Below are 19,649 nucleotides of genomic sequence, written 5' to 3' on the forward strand. Positions count from 1 at the left end.
ACTTGAGCCCGAGGCACCTCAATAGACATGTATATCTGGGCAGTTTAATCATGCTGCAGGTCTCAAGAAGATTTTCCCTCATATCAAGGCAGTAGAAACACGTGTGTAAAGGGCTCAATACGATCTCTTTACATATTTTTTGCCTTTCTTCAGCTTGCTAGGAAAGAACATACACACCACGTTAACACTGATCAGGCAAAATCCCCTCCAGGCTATGCTCCAAAGCCCATATGAAAGATGGGAATTCTCCCATTGATTTTTCCTTGGCTTTAGATCAGAGGGCTGGGGAGCAGTACAGATGCTGATGTGTGTGTGATTTCATCCTTTCAGGCCCTGACCTTATAAGGTATTAGACTTAGAGGATTTTTTTTAAGCCAGCAGTGGGACAAGTCACATGCTCCTAGTGGAGCATTTGGCTGGTGGGATAGGGTGGTCACCGTTTAGTGAAATGCATGGCTGGGGGAGGTGCACCCTGCCAGGATGAAACACCTCTCCATGCACTGCAGTCCCTGAACTCAGGGACTGACAAAGGAAGGGTGTGAGAAATGCCCAGGTCTTCCACTCACTCCCTGTTGGGAATGTAGCAATCAATGAATGCTTCCAGAGCTTATTCATTTTGTGCCTTCCCCAGCACATACTTTGCTAGAAAAGTCAGTTGGGTTTTTTTTGTCCACGCCTTCACTCACCGTCACAACAGGCTCTCCAGTGACCAAGGAAGCAGGGCAGGACTTTGCATCCTGTTGGGAGGCATAGGCTTTCACTGCCCACAGATCCACATATCCCTCAGGAGTGTATGGACCACAGTCCAGGATGCTGCTTGTCTTCTCAAAGGGCTCACACACACCATCCCCATCGTGAACATAGCACAGGCTTGGCTCCCCTGCAGGGAGAACAGGCATGAGCTGCTTACAAACCAGGCTCCAGGCACACACACCTCCTCTCGTTATGGGAGGTTTGCTGTCTCTTCAGCCTGGGGTTTTCCCACCACAAGCTCCAGATAAGATCCATGGATCAGTCCAGCTGCAAATGCAGGTTCTGACGCCATGATGAGTATCACCCTCTGCTCTAAGGAGCAGAGTGAATAACGAGCAGTTTTGACTCCTGCCTCGAAAGGAGTCAATCATTTGGACCCCTGTCTCAACCCACTTGGACTCACCAACACAGTTGAAGCCTTTTTCCTTTTTACACTTCCTGGAACAACCATCTCCATCCAGCAAGTCCCCATCATCACATTCCTCCTCCAGGCTCCTAAGAGGGCAACAGCCAGATGTATTAACAACACCTTTGACTCAACAGCACTGTGCTTCTGTCCAGTCATGAATGAGGACCCCTTATCTTGGTTCTATTTCTACAGAAGCAGTTCAAAAGGAGTAGCTACATATGGAATTAGATAGAGTAAACACCATGCCAGGGAATAAAAAGAGGTAAAAATCACAGCATATGGGAGTAGACATGATTGTACTCTGACTTTCCTATGAGGCAAGAACTATGGGAGAATAGAAGAAGTAGAGAACTAAGCATCAGGAAGTCTTTTTGATGGAGAAAGCAAGTGTTGGAGAGGGCAGAAGATTCTGAAACAGGGCTGGGGTTTCAGTGGGAGCTGGAGAAGGAGGCAGGAGAAGGGAGAGAGAGAAGGTTCCTCTCCCTTTCCCTTTCATCACACTGCTAAGAAAACTGTTTTCAAATAAAAGTGATTCCGAGTATCCTGGAAGCTGAAGTCTGAAAAAGCTAAAGTATGGAAATTTGAAATAATTATCTCCCAGGCAGAGCAGGTGAAGCACTGGTCTCTCACAATGTACAGGTGGTGCATCCCTCATTATTTGGGGTCTCTGAGCAGAAACTGAACAGCTCACTAAAGACAGCATACCTGTGCTTGTTGCAGAACCTAATTCTGCTGGGCCCCGTGCAAAAAGCTACACTGCCCACTTCCAAAGGCAGATCCTTTGGGTCAGACTCTGTTACAGTTCAGTAAGATGGGCCAGAATCCAAGCACCGAAGTCAAGAACAAAGGAAGTTCAGGTTGGACCCCTCAAGCAGACCATGCCTCTCAGAAAGACTATCTCCACCTCCTATGCACACGGCATTTTACAAAATACAAGCTCTACAGCTCAGTCTGCTGGAGGGATTCAGTGCAGCATCTTCAGCCATGTACCCATAAGTGGGTGGAGGACCCACCTGCTGCTTCACTTTGGGGCAGGATGACTCAACAGCCTAAAGAACCTCAGCTGAGAGCTGGAGTTTTTCAACTTACGTGGCCACCTTGCCATCCCCGCAGTAGGGTGCTCCATGCATGTGGACGAGCGGTGGGGAGGCTTCTCCTGAGGTTGCCCCAGAGACAACCTGCACCTGGTAGTGATACACCTGCCCAGGTGTGACTTCCCTGCAGGAACAGAGAGAACTTGAGGGAACAGCAACATCTGCAACACTGACATTTGCTCACCACAGCTACAGATATCCCGTGTATGTCCATGCAGTATCACGGTCTGATGTGTTTTCATACTCTACGAGAGGCGAGAGCCTCTTTTAGATCACACTGCATATTTCCAAAGGGTCTGAGATGGGGAGAAGTGACATTAGCTTGAGTAATCATTTTACTGGTTGTATTAATGGGGGAAACGTCATTTTACTGATTGCATTGATGGGGAAAATGTTTCTGGGTTTAATAAGCTCCTTCTAGTTAAGCTGAGCTCATGGACAAAGGTTGTGCTAGCATGGTGGGCCTGCCACGTGCTTCCTCAATGGCACTGGATGCAGTAATTCCCAGAGTGGGGGGACAGGAGGATTAACAAAATAGAAGCAAAACCATCCAGGGAGTCAAAGAGACAAGACAGGAGGAGGTAATCAAACCTGGCCCAGCCACCCCTTCAGCCCAAGGCAGAGCAGCCTCCTGACTCACGTGTCGATGAAGTGGCGATGTGCCTGCAGGGCGGTGGCAGGGGAGCCATCTGCAAACGGGGGGTCACGGAGCACCCGGTACTGGATCAGCCTGCAGGCTGAGCACAGGGAGCTGTGGGGCACGGAGCTCAGCAGGGCCGTGTCTATCTCCATCCTCTCATCAAAGGTGTAGATTTTAACTCCAGACATCTTCCTAGGGATATTGAGCTTCACAGTAAAGGGGATGTCACAGAAGGTGTCCAGGGGACCCAGGTGGATGGAGTCCCCCTCCTGTGTCAGGATTTCAATGTCAGACAGGGCCTTGGGAGAGCCCATGGAGAGGTATGTGGTCCAGAGGGTGAGGGAATCGGGGTAGACAGGGTGCTGGAAGCGCAGCTCCAGGATGCAGCCATCCGGCTGGGGGCACGGCACGGTCATGTTCATGTCATACAAGTGGAGCTCCGGACTCCAGGCCTGCAGACTGGGCTCACAGGGCTGATCCACATCAGGGGGACCTGGGACAAGGAGGAAGCTGGTGACAACCAGGAGACAGCGGATTTCACAGGAGACCCACAGCAGTGATCCTCCCTGCAGGTGCTTTGACACATCTCCGGGCTATAACTGCACACCCATGTGGGTTTGCACCCAACACAAGCATGTCCCAGAGCTGGCAGCATCTGCTCTAATATCCTGGAAAGCAATAATCCCCACTGATTTCCCAGCTTCTGGATACATGCACATATGCACAAGGCTCAGCAGACCTGGTGTCTCACAGCCCTCTCACGTGGGGACAATGGTATCCAGACTGCAGCTGGACACAGTGCCAAGATCTAGGAATAGTTAGAGACTAACTCCTATGGCAGCTGCATGACCCTGAAAGTCACCACCACGCCCACAAGGTGGGTCTCTAAACCAACATCAGGGTCTTGTAATGCCCTGCTGCTGTTCATTTTGCCAGGGAGGAGTGGATTGCCCAAGGCTCGTCACAGACTCAGTGGGGCTCAGCACAGAGCTCCTCTTCCTCTCTTTGGACAAAACTATCTTAAAGTCTGTGAATGTCCCTGTGGTTTTGAATGAGGTCCCAAGACCTATATTTTAACACTGATTTCAGTCAAATGCTCCTCTGTTTGGTATCTCTCAACAATACCTGTGTGAACAATGATTTGGGTTAATACTGGGGTGCCAGTTGGTTTGTTCAAAGCCAGCTGGCTATTACCAGGTTTCTCCTGGGCACCAAGTCCTTCCTTCACTACAGAACCCTTGCAAAGAGATGACAACTGATTCTCTAAAAGAAAAAAAAAAGATTCTTTTTTTTTTTGTCATAGCAAGATTCTCTCTAGGGATTCACAGAAAAAGACAGGAAAAGAGAGGAGACATTTACCTTCTGCTTCTTCTGGGGTCCAGTAGCCAGAGGAATCACAGACCCGAGGGGAAGAGGCCTCGTGCACATACTGCCGGAAGGTGCCATCCTCAGCACAGCTGTCACAGAGTGTGTCCTGCTCCCTGCTGACAGAGCACAGACACTGACATGTCTAAGCAGCACTGATTAACTTTCCATGCACAGTTGTCCAGGTGGGGTCAGATGGGAAGCTGGAAAAGCAGAGCTAATACCTCAGAAATTCCCTGCATATATCATCCTGCTTGGAATAAGCTTCTTCAAAGACAGGGAAATAAGAGTGGCCATGGGACAGGCTGGATTTAATCTCTCCTCTATTCCATGCTCTCTGGGTAGTCTTGGATGAATAATCTGTCCCTTCCCCATCAGTCAGAGCTAACAGACCCCACACTTTCCAGGGCAATGCCTCTGGACTAGAGTGGATGGAATTAAGGCTCTCTCTGCTAAACCCACAGTCAGGTTTTAGCTTTCAGCATTATTGTAATACAAACCAGTCACAATAATGTCAATTTGTGTGCTCTCCAGGAAAGATAAAGGCACTTTTCTGTGATACGGGCCAACCTCCGCTGCTTTCCTTGACCAGTTAATCTCAGGACTCCCACAAGGGATCAGCTCCTGAGCCAGTTATGAGTGACAACTTGGGATGGTTCCAAAGTGCTTCCATTCTAGACCCATCTTTTCCTGCTCCAAATCACTTCATTCCCCAAAAAATCAGTTTACTTGCGTGACTCAAGGCTACCCAGCACTCAGACCCTCCTGTCTGTGGGTGACATGCATGTGCTCTTGTTACCCCAGAGCAAAAAGCCCATTGTACAGAGCACCCGTTCTTTGAAAAGTCAGCAAACACCGACTCAGTAGTGCCCCAGCTACCATCAAACAGCATTTTCCTTTTAATTAAAAGAGACAACTTTATGAAGCACCTTCAAAATAAGCTCTTCATGTATGTGCTTATGGTCCCATAAGAAAAGAAAAATAGTCTCACCACCTAAAACCCGGTGGAAACTGAAATATTTTAGTAAGATGAGCTGCTGAATAGAGACACTGGTGGTGCATCCAGGTCTTGGTGGCTCCCTTGGTGGGGAGAAGACAACCAGCCACCCAATATTCATGCCCATGCACTCGCCAGCCAAACAATTCTGGCTCCTTGGCATCATTTCTCTGGCTTGAAAAGTTTCCTGACTTACCCCCAGTTAGCTGCACTGTGAGTCCATGACAGCACTGGGAATGAAACCCAGCTCTTGTGGTTTGAGCTCCCTGCCTTAACCACAAGGCTGCATTTCCTCCTGGTAAATAGCTACTTTATACAATAAGTGCTAAATGAAGCTCATTTTTCACTCCCTGATTGCACTCTGGGGTTTAAGAGCTGGCTTTGACTCCCGATGCTCTTTGGCTTCTCCTCCCAGCACCCCAATGGCAGGAGAGCCTGTCTGCCGGGGGGCCATGGCAGCAGCCTGGCTCCTGTGTCTGAGGGCTCTGCTGGAGACGACCAAAGTGGGAAGAGGCTTGGGGATCCACACCACAGAGACCCCTTGTCCCTTCCAGCAGGCTCCTGGGCGAGCCCAAGACCATGGCAACCACGCCTCTCGTGGATGGCACCGCTGGATGACACCTCCCTCACCTCTCGTGGATGACACCGCTGATGGGAGGCAGCCAGTAGATGCTGAGGGAGTCCTGTGTCTGCCCCGTGACCATGGGAGGGATCGGGATGGGCGCTGGCTTCTTGCTGTGGCCCCAGCGCTGGTACACCAGGTCCAGGTAGCAATGCATCCGGGCCACTTGGTTGGGGGTGAAGCTGTTGGTGCAGTCATCATCTGGGGGAGAAGAGAGGCCGGGCTGAGCATTAGGGCACAGCAACATGCTTCCTTCCTCCCGTCCTAACTTTTTTGAGGACTTCTAGGGAGGACTGAGAGGCACTAGCGTACGGTGGCTCTGCTGCCGGGGCTCTGCGGTGTCGTGTGTCCCCAAAGCCACAAGATGGCACTGCCTCAGCAGCTCCGCGCTCCTGCACCTGCCCGGCGCCGCCGCCGACACCTGGGCAGTGCCACCGCCGACACCTGGGCAGTGACAATGCCGACACCTGGGCAGTGCCACCGCCGACACCTGGGCAGTGACAATGCCGACACCTGGGCAGTGCCACCGCCGACACCTGGGCAGCGCCACCGCCGACACCCGGGCAGCGCCACCGCCGACACCCGGGCAGCGCCACCGCCGACACCCGGGCAGTGACAATGCCGACACCTGGGCAGCGCCACCGCCGACACCCGGGCGGTGACAATGCCGACACCCGGGCAGCGCCACCGCCGACACCCGGGCGGCGCCAACGCTGACAGCTGGGCAGCGCCACCGCCCGCAAGGCACTGCCCGAGGGGCACGCAGAGCGATGGAATTGCTCCTCAGGCTTCGGTCCTCCTAGCATGCCAGGAGAAACACCAGCCCGCTACGGCATGCCTTTGGGAATCACACCAAAAGGATTCAGGAGGTTAATAATTAACAACCACAACAATAATAACAATAACAACAATAATAATAGTAATAGCTTCAGGACTGGAGAACAAAGGCACACACAGACAAGAGCAGCCTTGCTCCATGTCCAACGACACACTGGCAGGAAGGGAGTGATGGATAGAAATAGCCTGATGGGAGAAAGGGGTTAAGGAGTTGCTGCAAGCACTGCCTGCCACATCCCAATGCACCAGGAGGGACCACATTGGTTAGGGAATGAGGGAAGGTACTACTGATGGAGGTGGAAGGGAGGGAAACCCAAATTTTAAGAAATGCCACCCCTTATGACTCCCAGCAATGATTACTCATTACCTGTGTAACTCATGTAGTTGTTGAAAGGCGTCCCCATGAAATGTGTCTGGCCACAGGTGTCATTGGTAGGGTCTGGATCCCGACAGAGTTTGCTCTTTGGGGTGGGGGCAGTGTCAGCACAGAGGTCTCCCGTCTCCATGGACGGGGTGGTCTCCCTGCAGGGATCGTCACAAGATTCCCGCTCACTCACTCCCTTAAAGACATGGTACAGTCCCAGGACATGTCCCACTTCGTGGATCATGGTGTTGGTGTGGCCAGGCATACCATAGTAAGCAGGGTTGAGGACAACTCCACCTGGAATTGCAAGTACAGAGATATCATTCCAAGGAAGGGGCATTGGGCATCTGTCATTACTCACCTGTGAGAGGTAAAACCCTTCTCATTGTGCTTCCAGGCCACAGATGAGGGGCCAGACAGAGACCCAAAGATGGACATATTCAGCCTCTTGTAGGATAGCAAGAGGCTCCTTTGCTCTCTCGGATTGGAACAGGGTGGGTGGTTTTTCTTCCCCTCTTACCACATTACTCCCCCTTTAACATCTTCTATCATTTCAGCTACCATTTCCCTCTGCGTCTTTTTGCGTATTTGTAATTCAGTGTCTGCTCTGGATCACACAACCCCAAAGGAGGTTTGGAGCCAGGGCACCAAATAGAGCCATGCTGCCACTTAACAGGGATCATCATTTGAACCAAAGGACAGAAGTCCTTTCCTGGCTTAGACAGGTATCTAAGGCAGGCCAGCTTCCAAGGCAGGTGAGGACAACAAGGTGCTGAGCAAAGTCCCAACACACGCAGCTGTGCAAACTGTGCCCAAATCCATATGGAGATTCAAGTGCACTGCCTCTGGCCCCTGCCAAAAAATCACCCTTAACTTATTGCTTCAATCTCCAAACCAGACTCTGAGGGGTAAACTAAAAGTCTCATGAGATGCTATTGAAATCCACTAAGCTTCTACCACAAACCTGACCCAAATCCATTGTATTTTGGAGTGGAATTTCCCAAGGATTTTCTGAAGATCCCTTCCTCCTCTTCAGAGGGGTCTGTGTGTGAGTGAGGTGCACCCCAACCCCTGACTCAAGGGGATGCAAAGAGGCAGCTCATCTCCAAGCCAGTTTGGTGCAGCTTCAGCTGTCAAAGATGTTGGAGCACAGGCACAGACCAAGTGCCCCAGAAACTGCCCCAGAGCTGCCACTTCCTACTGAGAGCACTAGCATGGAGCTGGACAGTTGCCATGCTGATCCTGCCCTAAACTAACCCTTGGCTGCAGGACAAGTTGCTTTTCCTCTCCTGTGAGCCCATCTGTGATGGGAAGAACAAGGATCAAGGATACTGACAAAAGCCAGGTGGAACAGAGCCTTCCCTTTGCTCATTGCCAACATCTCCAGCTCCTGACCTGGGATGCACACCCTGTACAGATGCCTCTGTACTACATCTGCTAGGAAACTGCCCACAGAAGATGCTCAAGAACAAAAAAATTTGCTTTGCTTCCCTCCTTTAATTTGCCTCCTTTATTTGGTCCAGATTAAAATCCCTGGAATCTCCACATTTTTCTCCCTGATTTGAGGTTTTTCACTGGACATTTCTCCCCTTTTTCTCTTCTCATTTTCATGCTCCATCCACTTTTCCATGCTGCCTTACAGTGGAGGAGCAAGGGCTGGGGAGTATCAACAAGACAGGGGTGCTAAAAGCAGATCCCAGCATGTGCCCAGGCTGACTCCAGGCAACTCCTCCATGTCTTGGGAGGCTGTTTTTACACAACTACTTTTAACCCAGACAGCTTGGATGGCAGTGTGGTGAATAGTTGGCTCTGGCACAGCCTGCTCCCTCCTTTGCAGGGCCCTGGAGGATTTACTGTGCCAGCTACCTCACGGCAGAGCCTCTGCTACTGCATCTCTGCTGATGATCACTGCCCTGCCAGCAAAGTTAGAGCTGGCAGGTGGCCACAGTGTGATCCTGTCTCCAGCCACATAGACTGCTTGAAATCTGCTCCTGGATCAGCTCCGTGCGCTACCGGACTACCTCATGTCCTCGAGTGCAGGGCATTCCTTCCAAGAGAGGGTTTTCTTCAGATCACAGTGTCCCTGGCAGGACACCAGCAGGTCTGTGACTCCTCTGGGAGAGCCATGCTGGGTGAACACTGAGCTGGGGGCTGGAAAGGGACCTTCAGAGACGCCCTGAGTGATTCTCCCAAGCCATTCCAACAAGGGGCGAAGAAATAAGGGTGGCATCTTCTGTGGAGCATCCTGCGTGTGTGGCCCATGGAAGTGCTGAGAGGCACCACTGACCTGTCAAGTGGCACCATTTCTTAGCTCAAAATTCATGTTTATTGCTCTTCCTTCCCACAGTGTGGATCTTCTGCCCAGGGCTTGAGGCAAAGGATGGGTCACAAAGTAGCCGCATTCCCTTTCTCCCTGGTTGTGAGACAACAGCGCAGAGGACTTTGCATCCCCTCAGTCAGCTCTTGACCCTTTAGTTGCCTGGAGAAGGGTCACACGAAGGTACAGAGGTTGAAAAATCCTTTTGGGACCTTCATGTTGTGTCCTGTCAACTCTTAGGTTTCTGGAAGCCATTGCTCTCTCAATTACCACCCTGGTAAGTGCTATAGATAGCAAAGGGCATCCCATTGATGGGAAACCCAGTGGGCACATTAAGAAAAAAAAGCGCTGCTTCTCGTTTCAATCAAAACAGGGCATGAGAGAAGAAAGAATAGAAAGAAAAGGCATCTCTGCAGCCAAACCCAAGCCTGAGCAAGGCGGGGGGGCTGCCTGCCCAAAGGTCTGAAAGGAGGAATGCACACACAGAAAGAAAATAGTGCTCATAAACAAGTGAGATGTGAAAGCCCTGCACGCAGTAACCACAGGGAAAGGGGCTGAGCACCAGGGGCACAGGGGGCCCTGGGACCAAGCAGCCCAGCCCTCCTCCCAGCAGAAACCCAATGCTCTTCCCATGTGGTGGAATAAATGGGATTCCAGTACAGGGAGGCAGAAGAATGTCACAGAAGAGGAATGCCAAGGCTGGGATACCTTGTCCCCTCCCCTCCTCTCTGCTGGCTTCCCCTATCCTATTCCTCCCCCACACTCCACAAGGACGATCATATTTTTAGTACTCACTTTAACAGCTAATTAAATGGCAGAATTAGAAACAGCATGAGAACTCTGCCTTCCAGAACATCCCTATCCCTTCATTCCCTGTCCCCATTGCTCCCTGATGAGTTGGGAGAGCTCCCAGCTTTGGACCAGGAAGTTCTATTTCCCCTCTGCAGGATCCTGGCTGTGAAGGCAAGATGTGGAATTGTTCATAACATCCCAACAGGACCACCCTCCCCTCTCTCTGCACTGCAGATCAGGCAATCCCTTCTCACCTCTGCCTCCTCCTGCCCTGGGAGATGGGCTAAATGGGGCTTTCAGTGCCTGAGAACCAGCTCATGGAGGTTCCCAAGGTCAGCATTTACACAACAAAGCTAAAAACGTCCATGTTCCATGTGATATCAAGAGGGTCCAGCACTCCAAGGCAGGTGAACCAGAGACTTCTTTGGACTTGCTCACCCAACCAAGCCCAGGCAGCTGGAAAGCTTCAGGTCTGGCCTCACAACTCCTTGTCCCTCCAGGCTAGACCTACCAGCTGCAGACCTGGTAATGTCCCCAAGGCCAAGCCTCCCCTCTGATCAAGCAACAAGAGATGCCCAGCCCACGGGCACAGTGAATGATTTGTGCTGGTGTGGACTGTGCTTCTCCTTCACTCGCAAACCCCTGGAAGTTCTGCTCCCAGGACATTCTCTGCTCCTAGCCAGGATCAATGGCAATGCTGAAGGACTCCTGTCCATGCCAGTCCCCAAGACTCCAACCTGTTCCTAGGTCAGGGCTGTCCCAGAGGACATTCTCAAGCAACCACAGGACCTTTAAACAGCAAACCACAAGGCTGAACCTGCATTGCAGGGCCAGTCTTCCCCAAACACTGAGTCACAGCAATTAATGGAACAAACGCATGACAGTTAGTCAGACAGGAAGATGGCCAGTGCCTAAGGTACCTCGGATGGAAGGGCTGGCCCTCCTTCAGGATCCACTGACCTCTGCCAGATATATGAGCTGGCCTCAGCTTATATAACTACAGAAAGTATTTATAACATCAAACGTTCACAATTCCCTTGCCTTTCAACCATGTTTATGCAGTTCACATGCAGCTACACATGAAATTTAAAGCATCTGTGTTATTACATTGCTGGGTTTTTTGAACAAGGCTTTCCACCACAGAAAGCTAAGGGTTTTTTTCTTAAACTAAGTACTTTGACTCTTTCTGCTCTGTTGTTAAAAAGATTTACTTTTAAGTTCTCAGAAAACTCATTCCAGACTCCAAGGAATCTGAATTTGCAAGGAACTCACTGTGATTATGGTGGAAAGACTGAGACAGACAGTATGGTCACAGGGAGTGGTGCAAACAGACCTGAGACCTTCTACCTCTGCTGCTGGCTGGCAGCAAGTTGTCTCTGTCTAGGAGCTCCACAGGAGCTGAAACACTGTCTACAGAAATTTCATAGACCATTTCACCCTCTCCAAGCCAGTAATTATCTTTTTATGCTTCATTGAAATTAGTTGTTGTTGGCTGTATTATTGGTAAACTATCCCTAAGCCTTCAGAAAGGCTGCCTGAAAATCAAATTTACTCAGGAAAAAGTCTGGAAGAGAGCAATAGAACTGTAAGTAACCAGCATAGGAATGGTCATGTAATTTCTGGTAGCCCCAAACAAGCATTGTGAAGAGAAGGGGATAAAAAACAAAGTTCACTGAAGACTTCCAGAAGGTGATGACACCAACAGGAAGGTGGTGAGGACCCTCTTGGAAAACACATTCACTCAAAGATCATGACAAAATGGTTTATAAGGCGTTCAAAATCCAGATGTCAGATTATACAGCTTCTAGAGAAGAACTGATGGAGAGCAATAAGTTTAGTGAACTTCGGGCTGAGACAAAGTATTAAAATAGAAGGGAAGTTAGCTTGAGAAGAAAAAAAAAATCTCATTATGCTTCTCCTGAAAACATCTAAGAAAGCCCAGTTCAGAGAAACAAACAGAGCAAAATCTGACCAAGACTCTCTGCAGTCAAGAGGCAGTTTGGCTTCTCAGAGAAGTCAAGGAACCAATTTAATCCACACAGAAAACCAAAGCATGGGAGGGTCTGTATGTGTGTAGGTAAAAAGCAGCATGGCATTTCCGCTCTGTGGGAGCAGACAGTAGCATGGGGGGTGCAGGTCTTGTGTGCTGACCCTAGCATTTCAAGGTCAGGAGAGACAAGAGATTAGCGAGGTTTGGCACAAGGGAAGGAGTCTGTCTTTTGGGAGACACACCCCTCTCTTGTGTATAGACCTGTCTCCACCCCAGCCACAGTCAGGTCCTTAAGCTCAGGAATTTTTCTCAAACTGCCATTAACTCCCCCCAAGGTTTTCCTTGCTCTTTACTCACCGCTTTACTTCCACATCTACTCAGATTCTCCAGCAGCCTCTTGTGAGAGTTTTTGTCAAGAGCCACATATTCATGGCCTCCTCAGTCCTAATTTTCTTCTGTGTTGGACAATAATATACGCTGTGAAAGACATCCATTTCTATTTGGTACAAAGCAAATGATGATGATGTGGTGGAGCTCACTGTTTACGGAGAACAGAGTCTGCTGCCCACCCTCCCAAGCTCATTAAATCTAAAACCAAGCACGGTGTTGAACCAATGTCTTCAGTCTTTGCCAGAGCCTCAAAGAAGTTCAGATCCAGCTTCATACTTCACAGCTCTGGCACTAGAGTCAAGAAAACACCTCTTTCCCCCTGAACCTTCCCCTGATCCAACATTTCCAGATGGTGCCACTTCTTGTGTCCCTGGCTGGACAAAAGCTCAGAGACTGGAGCTAAATGAAAGCTTTTGATGAGACCAGTCACCCCAATTACTCCTCTGTACAACTCCTTGCAAGCCATTGGGAGGAGTCTGAGGAGAACATGTGTGGTTGAAGCACTTGCTGCAGTCAGATGATTGTCAAGCTGAGCCTTGGAAGTGATTTCTAGAAGCTGAAAGAATAAATTTCATGGAGATTTGCCTTCCTCAACAAGCGTCTGTAGCAATATGCTATTGAAAGAACAGCCCTGAAACTTATTGAGGGAGGGAAACTGGCAAAAAAGAACTTTAAAACAGGTCTTTAGCAGCAGTGTAAAACTTCTAAGGGTTGAACATCACGCACTTGTAAAAGCAGAAGGTCCAGGTCTGCTGTGCAGGTGTCAAGAGTAATTATTTCTGGTTAGTTATTGAGAAACACTTCCAACATTTTTACTGCAAAGCATAAAGGGCTTTGCCAGAAAACTTGGACACTGAAGAGGTGGTAGGAGAGGCAGGAAAAAGAAAAACAACAGAAATAGCAGAAAATGCACAAAACAACCACATTCTAGGGAACCAGTTGCTTTTTTGGCAGTTTTGCAGCCTACAAGGACTTAAGGGTCTGCCCTGAATCCACTGAGGCCAAGGAGAACCTTGCCTCCAACAGGTAGTAGGCCAAGTTATAAAAACATGGTAAAATTTGATCGTTATCCTCACACTTGCAGCTGGATTTGGAAGTGGCCAGCTCCGGTTGCTGCCTGGGCAGTCCTGGAGTTGCTGAAATCTGGCACCTCAGCTCTGTAAACACTGACACTCCTGGTTTATATCTGTTTGCTATTACACGCTGCAGTGAAGTTCACTGTCTCCAGAATCCTAAAAGTCAGACCTGGAAGGTCCTGGAGAAGCCAAATGTAAGTCTGGAACCCTCTCCAGAGCCTGCACTGATGGCAAACCTGCAGTCCCACCCAAGATCTCTGTCCCACTGTCTCACTACCTTCACCACCAAGAGTTTCTCATAACAATGTTGAAGTCCTTTGTAAGAGTGTAACCTCACCATCTTGCCCATATGGACACAGGGAACTGGCAGCTCCTTTCCTTACAGGAGCAGCTGTTGGAACACCCAAACCCTGTTATCGTGGCCTTCTTATCAAACATCCACAATGCTGAGGCACAGCACATCCACCTTGTTTTGCCAAGTCAAGGAAGAGAGAGGAAAACCAATAATCCTGAGACCCCATGAGTGGGATAACTTACTTACCCAGGTGACTAAGGGCCTCTTTAGCCCACGGCCAAGTGGCAGCACCAGCCAACTCTTCTCTCACCGAACTGGCAAAGTAAACATTGAGGAAATGGGTGCTGTTCAGCTGCAGAGCCTCCTTCAGCTCCTTCACGCTCATGTACGCCCTGCAAGGACAAGGGAGAGGAGGTAGCACACACTCCAACAGTGAGGAAGAAAAGCCAGAGCTATCCATAGACATCCTACAAATGGTGCAGCAGACCTGGAGACATCCTCAGCTCTCTGAAACCAACAGTGTTTTAAAGCATAGAAAAATTCAGCATTTCAACAGGACATCCTATGATAGCGCAAGCTGTGCTCTGTAAGGTGCAAGTTCTGCTAGTGAGGGGTTTGGGCTGGAGTGGAAGGCACTCATGCAAGCCTGAAGAAGTTTTGCAACTTACAGTGGCTTTGTTGGTGAATTCTACTCTCAGAAAAGGTCTTCCAACCACAGGGACAAAAGAAGACCCACAAAATAAAATAACGGGGACAAAACAGGAGGAGAAAATGTGAAAGAAGGAAATTAAGAGGTTGGTCCTGATAGTGAAAAGAGAAGGGGTTTGGCATCAGAAAAGCAGAATTTGAAGAGGAGGGAGAGAAAAATGAATCCAGAACTGCAACTGTTTCTAACAAGGGGTTTTGAGGGGTTGCCCCTGATACAGGGCAGAACAGGAATGGACATCAAACCTTACTCTTGAGAGCAGAGAGGGTTTGTCAGCTGGGGCCAAGGAGTCTCTTCTCCAGCTTCTCTAGTCTATCTGTATTTCCATTCCATCCTTTTCTCCTGGAAAACCAGTCTGCCAGAGATGGCAGTACATGGCAAAAACAAGGGTGTCCCTGCAGTGCACAGGCACATCTCTCATCAAGACATATCCCTGTGTATTGCACAAGGAAGAGTTTGAGCAAAAGGGATCTCAGAATTTGCCAAAAAAAAAATAAAATGAAAAAGTCTCTTGCAGCTGTGCTCAAAATGGACCTGGGAGAAGACTGCCTAGGTCTCTGCAGAACTGAGCTGGGCCCTCTTCACATCAATCTGTCCCTCTGCACATGATCTGAATCTTTCAGAGGAGGTCTGGGATGCCTGCAGGAGCCAGCAGAGAAAAAACAAGATCTCCCAAAGTAAGCTTAATGGGGAGAGGGTAATCTCTGGAGTCAGATCCATTGAAGAGCAAGTTTAGTAGGGAAAGTCTCCTGACAAAACTGCTGGCTGTTTCTCCCTCCATCTTCAGAGCTGGGAATAAAGAGTTTCAGGAGCAGAAAAAATACTGAAATGGGGTTATTCAAGACATCCATTTCTAAAGACCACAGGAAGGTGATTGGCTGGGAGAGGTGGGTGGGCACGAGGCATTGCAGCAGAGCAGTAACACCCATGGGTATGCCTGAGTGCCCATGAAATGATCCTCACAATGTGGCATATCTCAGCACTTGGAGGAAAAAAAAAATCCATAAGTCAGGAAATTTAGGTTTCACTCCTCCCTCTGTGTGACTGTTTCTGCACAGGTCAAAAGTCTGTATCACATTCACCAGTACACCAGCAGTCCCAGCATTGGTCTTTAGGGAGTTCATGTCCTCAGCTATGCAAAACAATCAAGGTCTAACCTAATATCAGCAATAATAATTCCAATAATAATAGTAATGGAATTGTAAGGCCTTGGACTGTGCTGCAAATGCTTTTAAATAGTGATCACTTCAGTGATCCTTTTGGGCCCCTCCCATCTCAGGGTATTCTGTGGTTCTCTAATCTACTATTCTATAAATCAAGTACTAACATTTTCACCATCCGTGCCATTAACCTCATGGGCTGAGACAGGATTAGGACAGGTAGCAGACATCATCTCCACATTTCTATAACTTGTCTCTAAGCCTTCAAAACCTGAAGACCCTGACCCACAGCTTGTGAAGCCATTCGTTCAAGAGATTCTGAGCAAGGAAAAAAAATAACTCATGGAAAGGCTTTAAATACATCACTGTGCAATGATGATGGAAACACACCATTGTGGAAATATGTCATAAGAGTGACTAAACCTGCAGCATGAGGCCAACAGCAACATTAAGGTGGTGGAAAGCATTTCACTTATTCCCATGGTTCCAGGAGCAATTGGCATCTTTGAGCTGCATGGGTAGATTATGAAGGGAGCACAATCATTTCTTTACGCTGGGCTCACCATGAAGGAACATCAGCTCTGCTTGAACAAGCTGCTTCTGGTGGTGTCCATTAGTAGTGGTGCCCATGAGTGCATTCCTCACCACATGGGATGATGGACAGCAGGATGGAGCTGAGCATGTGCTAAGGGGAAAAAGGCATGGTCTCATCCAAAATGTGATGTGAGAAAGGAAACCAAGGAGATGTGCAAATAGTCTATTTGACATGGCAAGATCCCTAGACAAGTTGTTACACCAGCAGGCTTGTTTAGAAAGAGAGAGGTTGCTACAGCAAATTGAAGAGAAGGAGGAAAAAATGAAAAAATAAAGGATTCCAGAAATGAACTAGAGCAGTATGGCATGGGGAACAGAACTGGGTAAACCCAAGGGCTATTTCCCCGGACCTGGAATAGCAGAGGCTTTCAAAAGCCACTGCTGACTTGGGAGGTATCAGATAATCAGGAACTCCTCACTGTGTCTCCCCTACCAGTCAGCCCCAAAAGACCATCCCAGGCTGGAGGCATCTCACCCACCTTCCCAGGAGCAACTGAAGATTCAGTTACTTCAGAAAAATCTTGGCTGGACTATGTGGCGAGATGAGATGACCAGCTTGTCTTCACCAGGCCCCAAGATCTCCCACCACAAAGCAGCATTCCCAGAACACTTTCCCCAGCCACATCAGCTTGTGGAGAGAAAACTCTCCCAACCGGAAAGGACAAATTAGGAGAACTTGATCTCTTCTCTGTGATGTCTCGCCTGAGCATCCCAGACACGCGCCACGCTGACGCCATCCCTTCAACCCAACCAAGACAGGAGCAGGCCGGGAGGAATAGATAGTGAGAAGAATAAACAAACCTGAAGGACATACTTGTGGCATGACTCGGAAGGAAAAGAAGCAAAAATTTCATAGAAATAGAGCATAAGGAGGGGGAGGGGGGAAGAAAGTCTCCTTCACTCATCAGAGCTGCTCGGGGGACACAGATTTAAAAATAACATCAATTCCTGACTTATGATATCTCGGAAAAATAGCCCCAAAGCCTTCCAGGCTGTCCAAATTCCAAGAGCCGACGTCAGCCCTATTCAGAGGGATATTCCTGCAGCCCCTCTTCTGGAGACATGATGTTTTTCTGGCTGTCGCCTGCCGTTCCCTTGACATTAGCAACATTTTTTGTCAAGCCTTAATTATAAATAACTGTCATTTCCTCCATTGAGAGATATCAATGGTTCAGGGATGTGTAAGGGCTAGATGGAGCAGTTCCAGCACTGAGAGATGCTCAGATAGGTTGGATGGGCAAGGAGAGTAAAGGACTCCAGTTTCACCCCCTATGGCATGGAAAGCACAAATATCCTGCTAATGTCCTCAAAGATGCAAGCAAGACCAGAATGGGCAATTCTAGAATGGGCAGCTCCAACTCCCCTCAATCCACATTTCCTGCTGGCATCCTTAGATTAGACAAGGAGCATGCAACTGGCATCTGAGCCTCTTGCTTCCTGCCAAGGTCATGCTCTCCCTCTCTTTCAGTACTTTTGCGATTTTCCCTGGGGGAAGGCAGAGCAGCCTTTGGTCTCCACAAAGAGCCTAAATGACAGCACTCTCCTCTGCTTCCCAAATTGTTTTCAAATGCCTACAAGACTAGAGTATTCCAAACTAGATGCTATTTACAGCAGGATGGGCACTGCAAACCAGCACAAAGGAAAGACAGAAGGATACATGAACGTACAGCTATCAGCTGAGGAGCAAAACCCAAACCAACCCCAAAGAATAGGGCAGAGGACAGAAGAGATAAAGATGGGACATCAGGTTTGCCAGAATCAAAGTGAATGCTCTTCCAAGAGCATCCAAAAATCCATCCATTGCAAGAAGAGTATGTGCAACAGTAGAAAGAGATTAGGGATGGGAGCACTATGGAATTAGTTATTAGAATTATTATTACACATTATTAGACATGAGTATGCGAATGAACACCATCCAAAATTATGGTATTTGAAGGGGTGAGCCCAGAAATGATGGAGTCCCTCACAACAGGTGATATTGGCTCAAAGTTCTGCTGAATGACACTGTTTGATGACCTGACTCTAAGGCACCACACTGCATCCTGTTTTACTTGTTTGGGACATAATAAGTGGCAGCAGCTGTCATCCTATGGCGCTTCTAGCTGTTGAGAAAAGGAAAAGAAGATGAAGCAGCTTCAGTGACTGTGAACACAGAATAATAGAATCAGAGACGCAGCTACAGATGGAGAGCATCTCCACAGGCCATTCTGACCCCCTTACTCAAAACAGGTCTAATTAGATCACATTGTTCAAGGTCATGTCCAGCTGGAGGCTGAAAAGTCACAAGGACAGAGGTTTCCTAACCTTTCTGGGCAACCTATTCTAGTGTTTAAGTATCCTCAAGTTTAAAATAATTCCTAATGCCTAATCCAAATTTCTCACATTCCCAATTCTGTCCATTGCTACCTGTCCATTGTCTTCTTGGAGTCCTGGTCCATCTTCCTGCATCACCACATCATATCAAAGGGGAAAGTCATCAAATGACTGCAGATTCACAGGGTAAACTCTTACTGCACTAGACCTTACCTTATTAAAGTCTAAAGACCCAAAGCTTCCTTTCTGAGCAGTTGAAAAATCACACTCCACCCATGATCCCAGACCTCCCTGGAGAACTCACATTCTTTTCTCATACTTTTCCTTGGAAAGTTTTGTCCTGACCCATGGGGGAGACAGCATCTTCCTAACCATGGTTGTAAGTCAGGTTCTGGGCTGTCTTGCTCACAGAAGACTTGATACACCTGGGAGAGACAGAGTGGTTGCAGCTTTTGCAGCACAAATTTCTGGTAGCAGCTGTAGGACCATTGCTGGTGCACACATGGGAGAGAGGAGAGGAGCTGCTAATCCACGTGGCAGCAAAAGGCACAGTCAAGCTGTAAAACAAGCCTGGCATGGTTCAAGGTGGGAGAAGAGGAGCGGGAGTGGCACATTTCAGTGACAGCTACATCGTAACCGGAAGCCTTGGGGCCACAAAGTGGCTGTGACCACCAAGAGGCAAAAGATGGCACCTCTAAATGAAAAGCAAGGCCAGCATATACCCCCTGCAGTACCATAAATCAAACTTAATTCTCTGGGTACTGCAAAGGGTGAAGTGTGTAATGCCACAGGAATTCCACTGCAATTCAAAAATAGGAGTCTTTTCCCTGTAGACCTCTCTGGGGAGATGTGGGAGTGGGGTTGGGTGGAAGCTGTCCAAGTGCCCTCCATGGACAACTGGAAAATACTTGAGACTCAGCCAGCTCCAGCTAACC

The 19,649-nt window shown here is 48.7% G+C and overlaps 1 protein-coding gene across 2 annotated transcripts in view; it reads right to left on the reverse strand.

Moving 5' to 3' along the window:
- The window catches only part of PAPPA2 (pappalysin 2), an 86,622-nt gene that overhangs the window by 44,204 nt on the left and 22,769 nt on the right, over positions 1–19,649 (reverse strand). The window contains exons 3-10 of one of the 2 annotated variants that reach the window (XM_085068637.1): positions 14,188–14,333; positions 7,085–7,378; positions 5,889–6,081; positions 4,256–4,377; positions 2,897–3,389; positions 2,252–2,380; positions 1,157–1,248; positions 687–880 (exon numbers count right to left, since the gene is read on the reverse strand). In XM_085068637.1, coding sequence (XP_084924763.1) covers positions 687–880; positions 1,157–1,248; positions 2,252–2,380; positions 2,897–3,389; positions 4,256–4,377; positions 5,889–6,081; positions 7,085–7,378; positions 14,188–14,333 — 1,663 coding nt within the window. Of the gene's footprint in view, positions 1–686; positions 881–1,156; positions 1,249–2,251; positions 2,381–2,896; positions 3,390–4,255; positions 4,381–5,888; positions 6,082–7,084; positions 7,379–14,187; positions 14,334–19,649 lie in introns of both variants that reach the window. The other variant, XM_085068636.1, reaches the window with a different exon arrangement.

The sequence above is a fragment of the Lichenostomus cassidix genome, chromosome 8 (assembly GCF_008360975.1).
Source record: "Lichenostomus cassidix isolate B80296 chromosome 8, HeHo_3.0, whole genome shotgun sequence".
NCBI classification, from domain to species: domain Eukaryota; kingdom Metazoa; phylum Chordata; class Aves; order Passeriformes; family Meliphagidae; genus Lichenostomus; species Lichenostomus cassidix.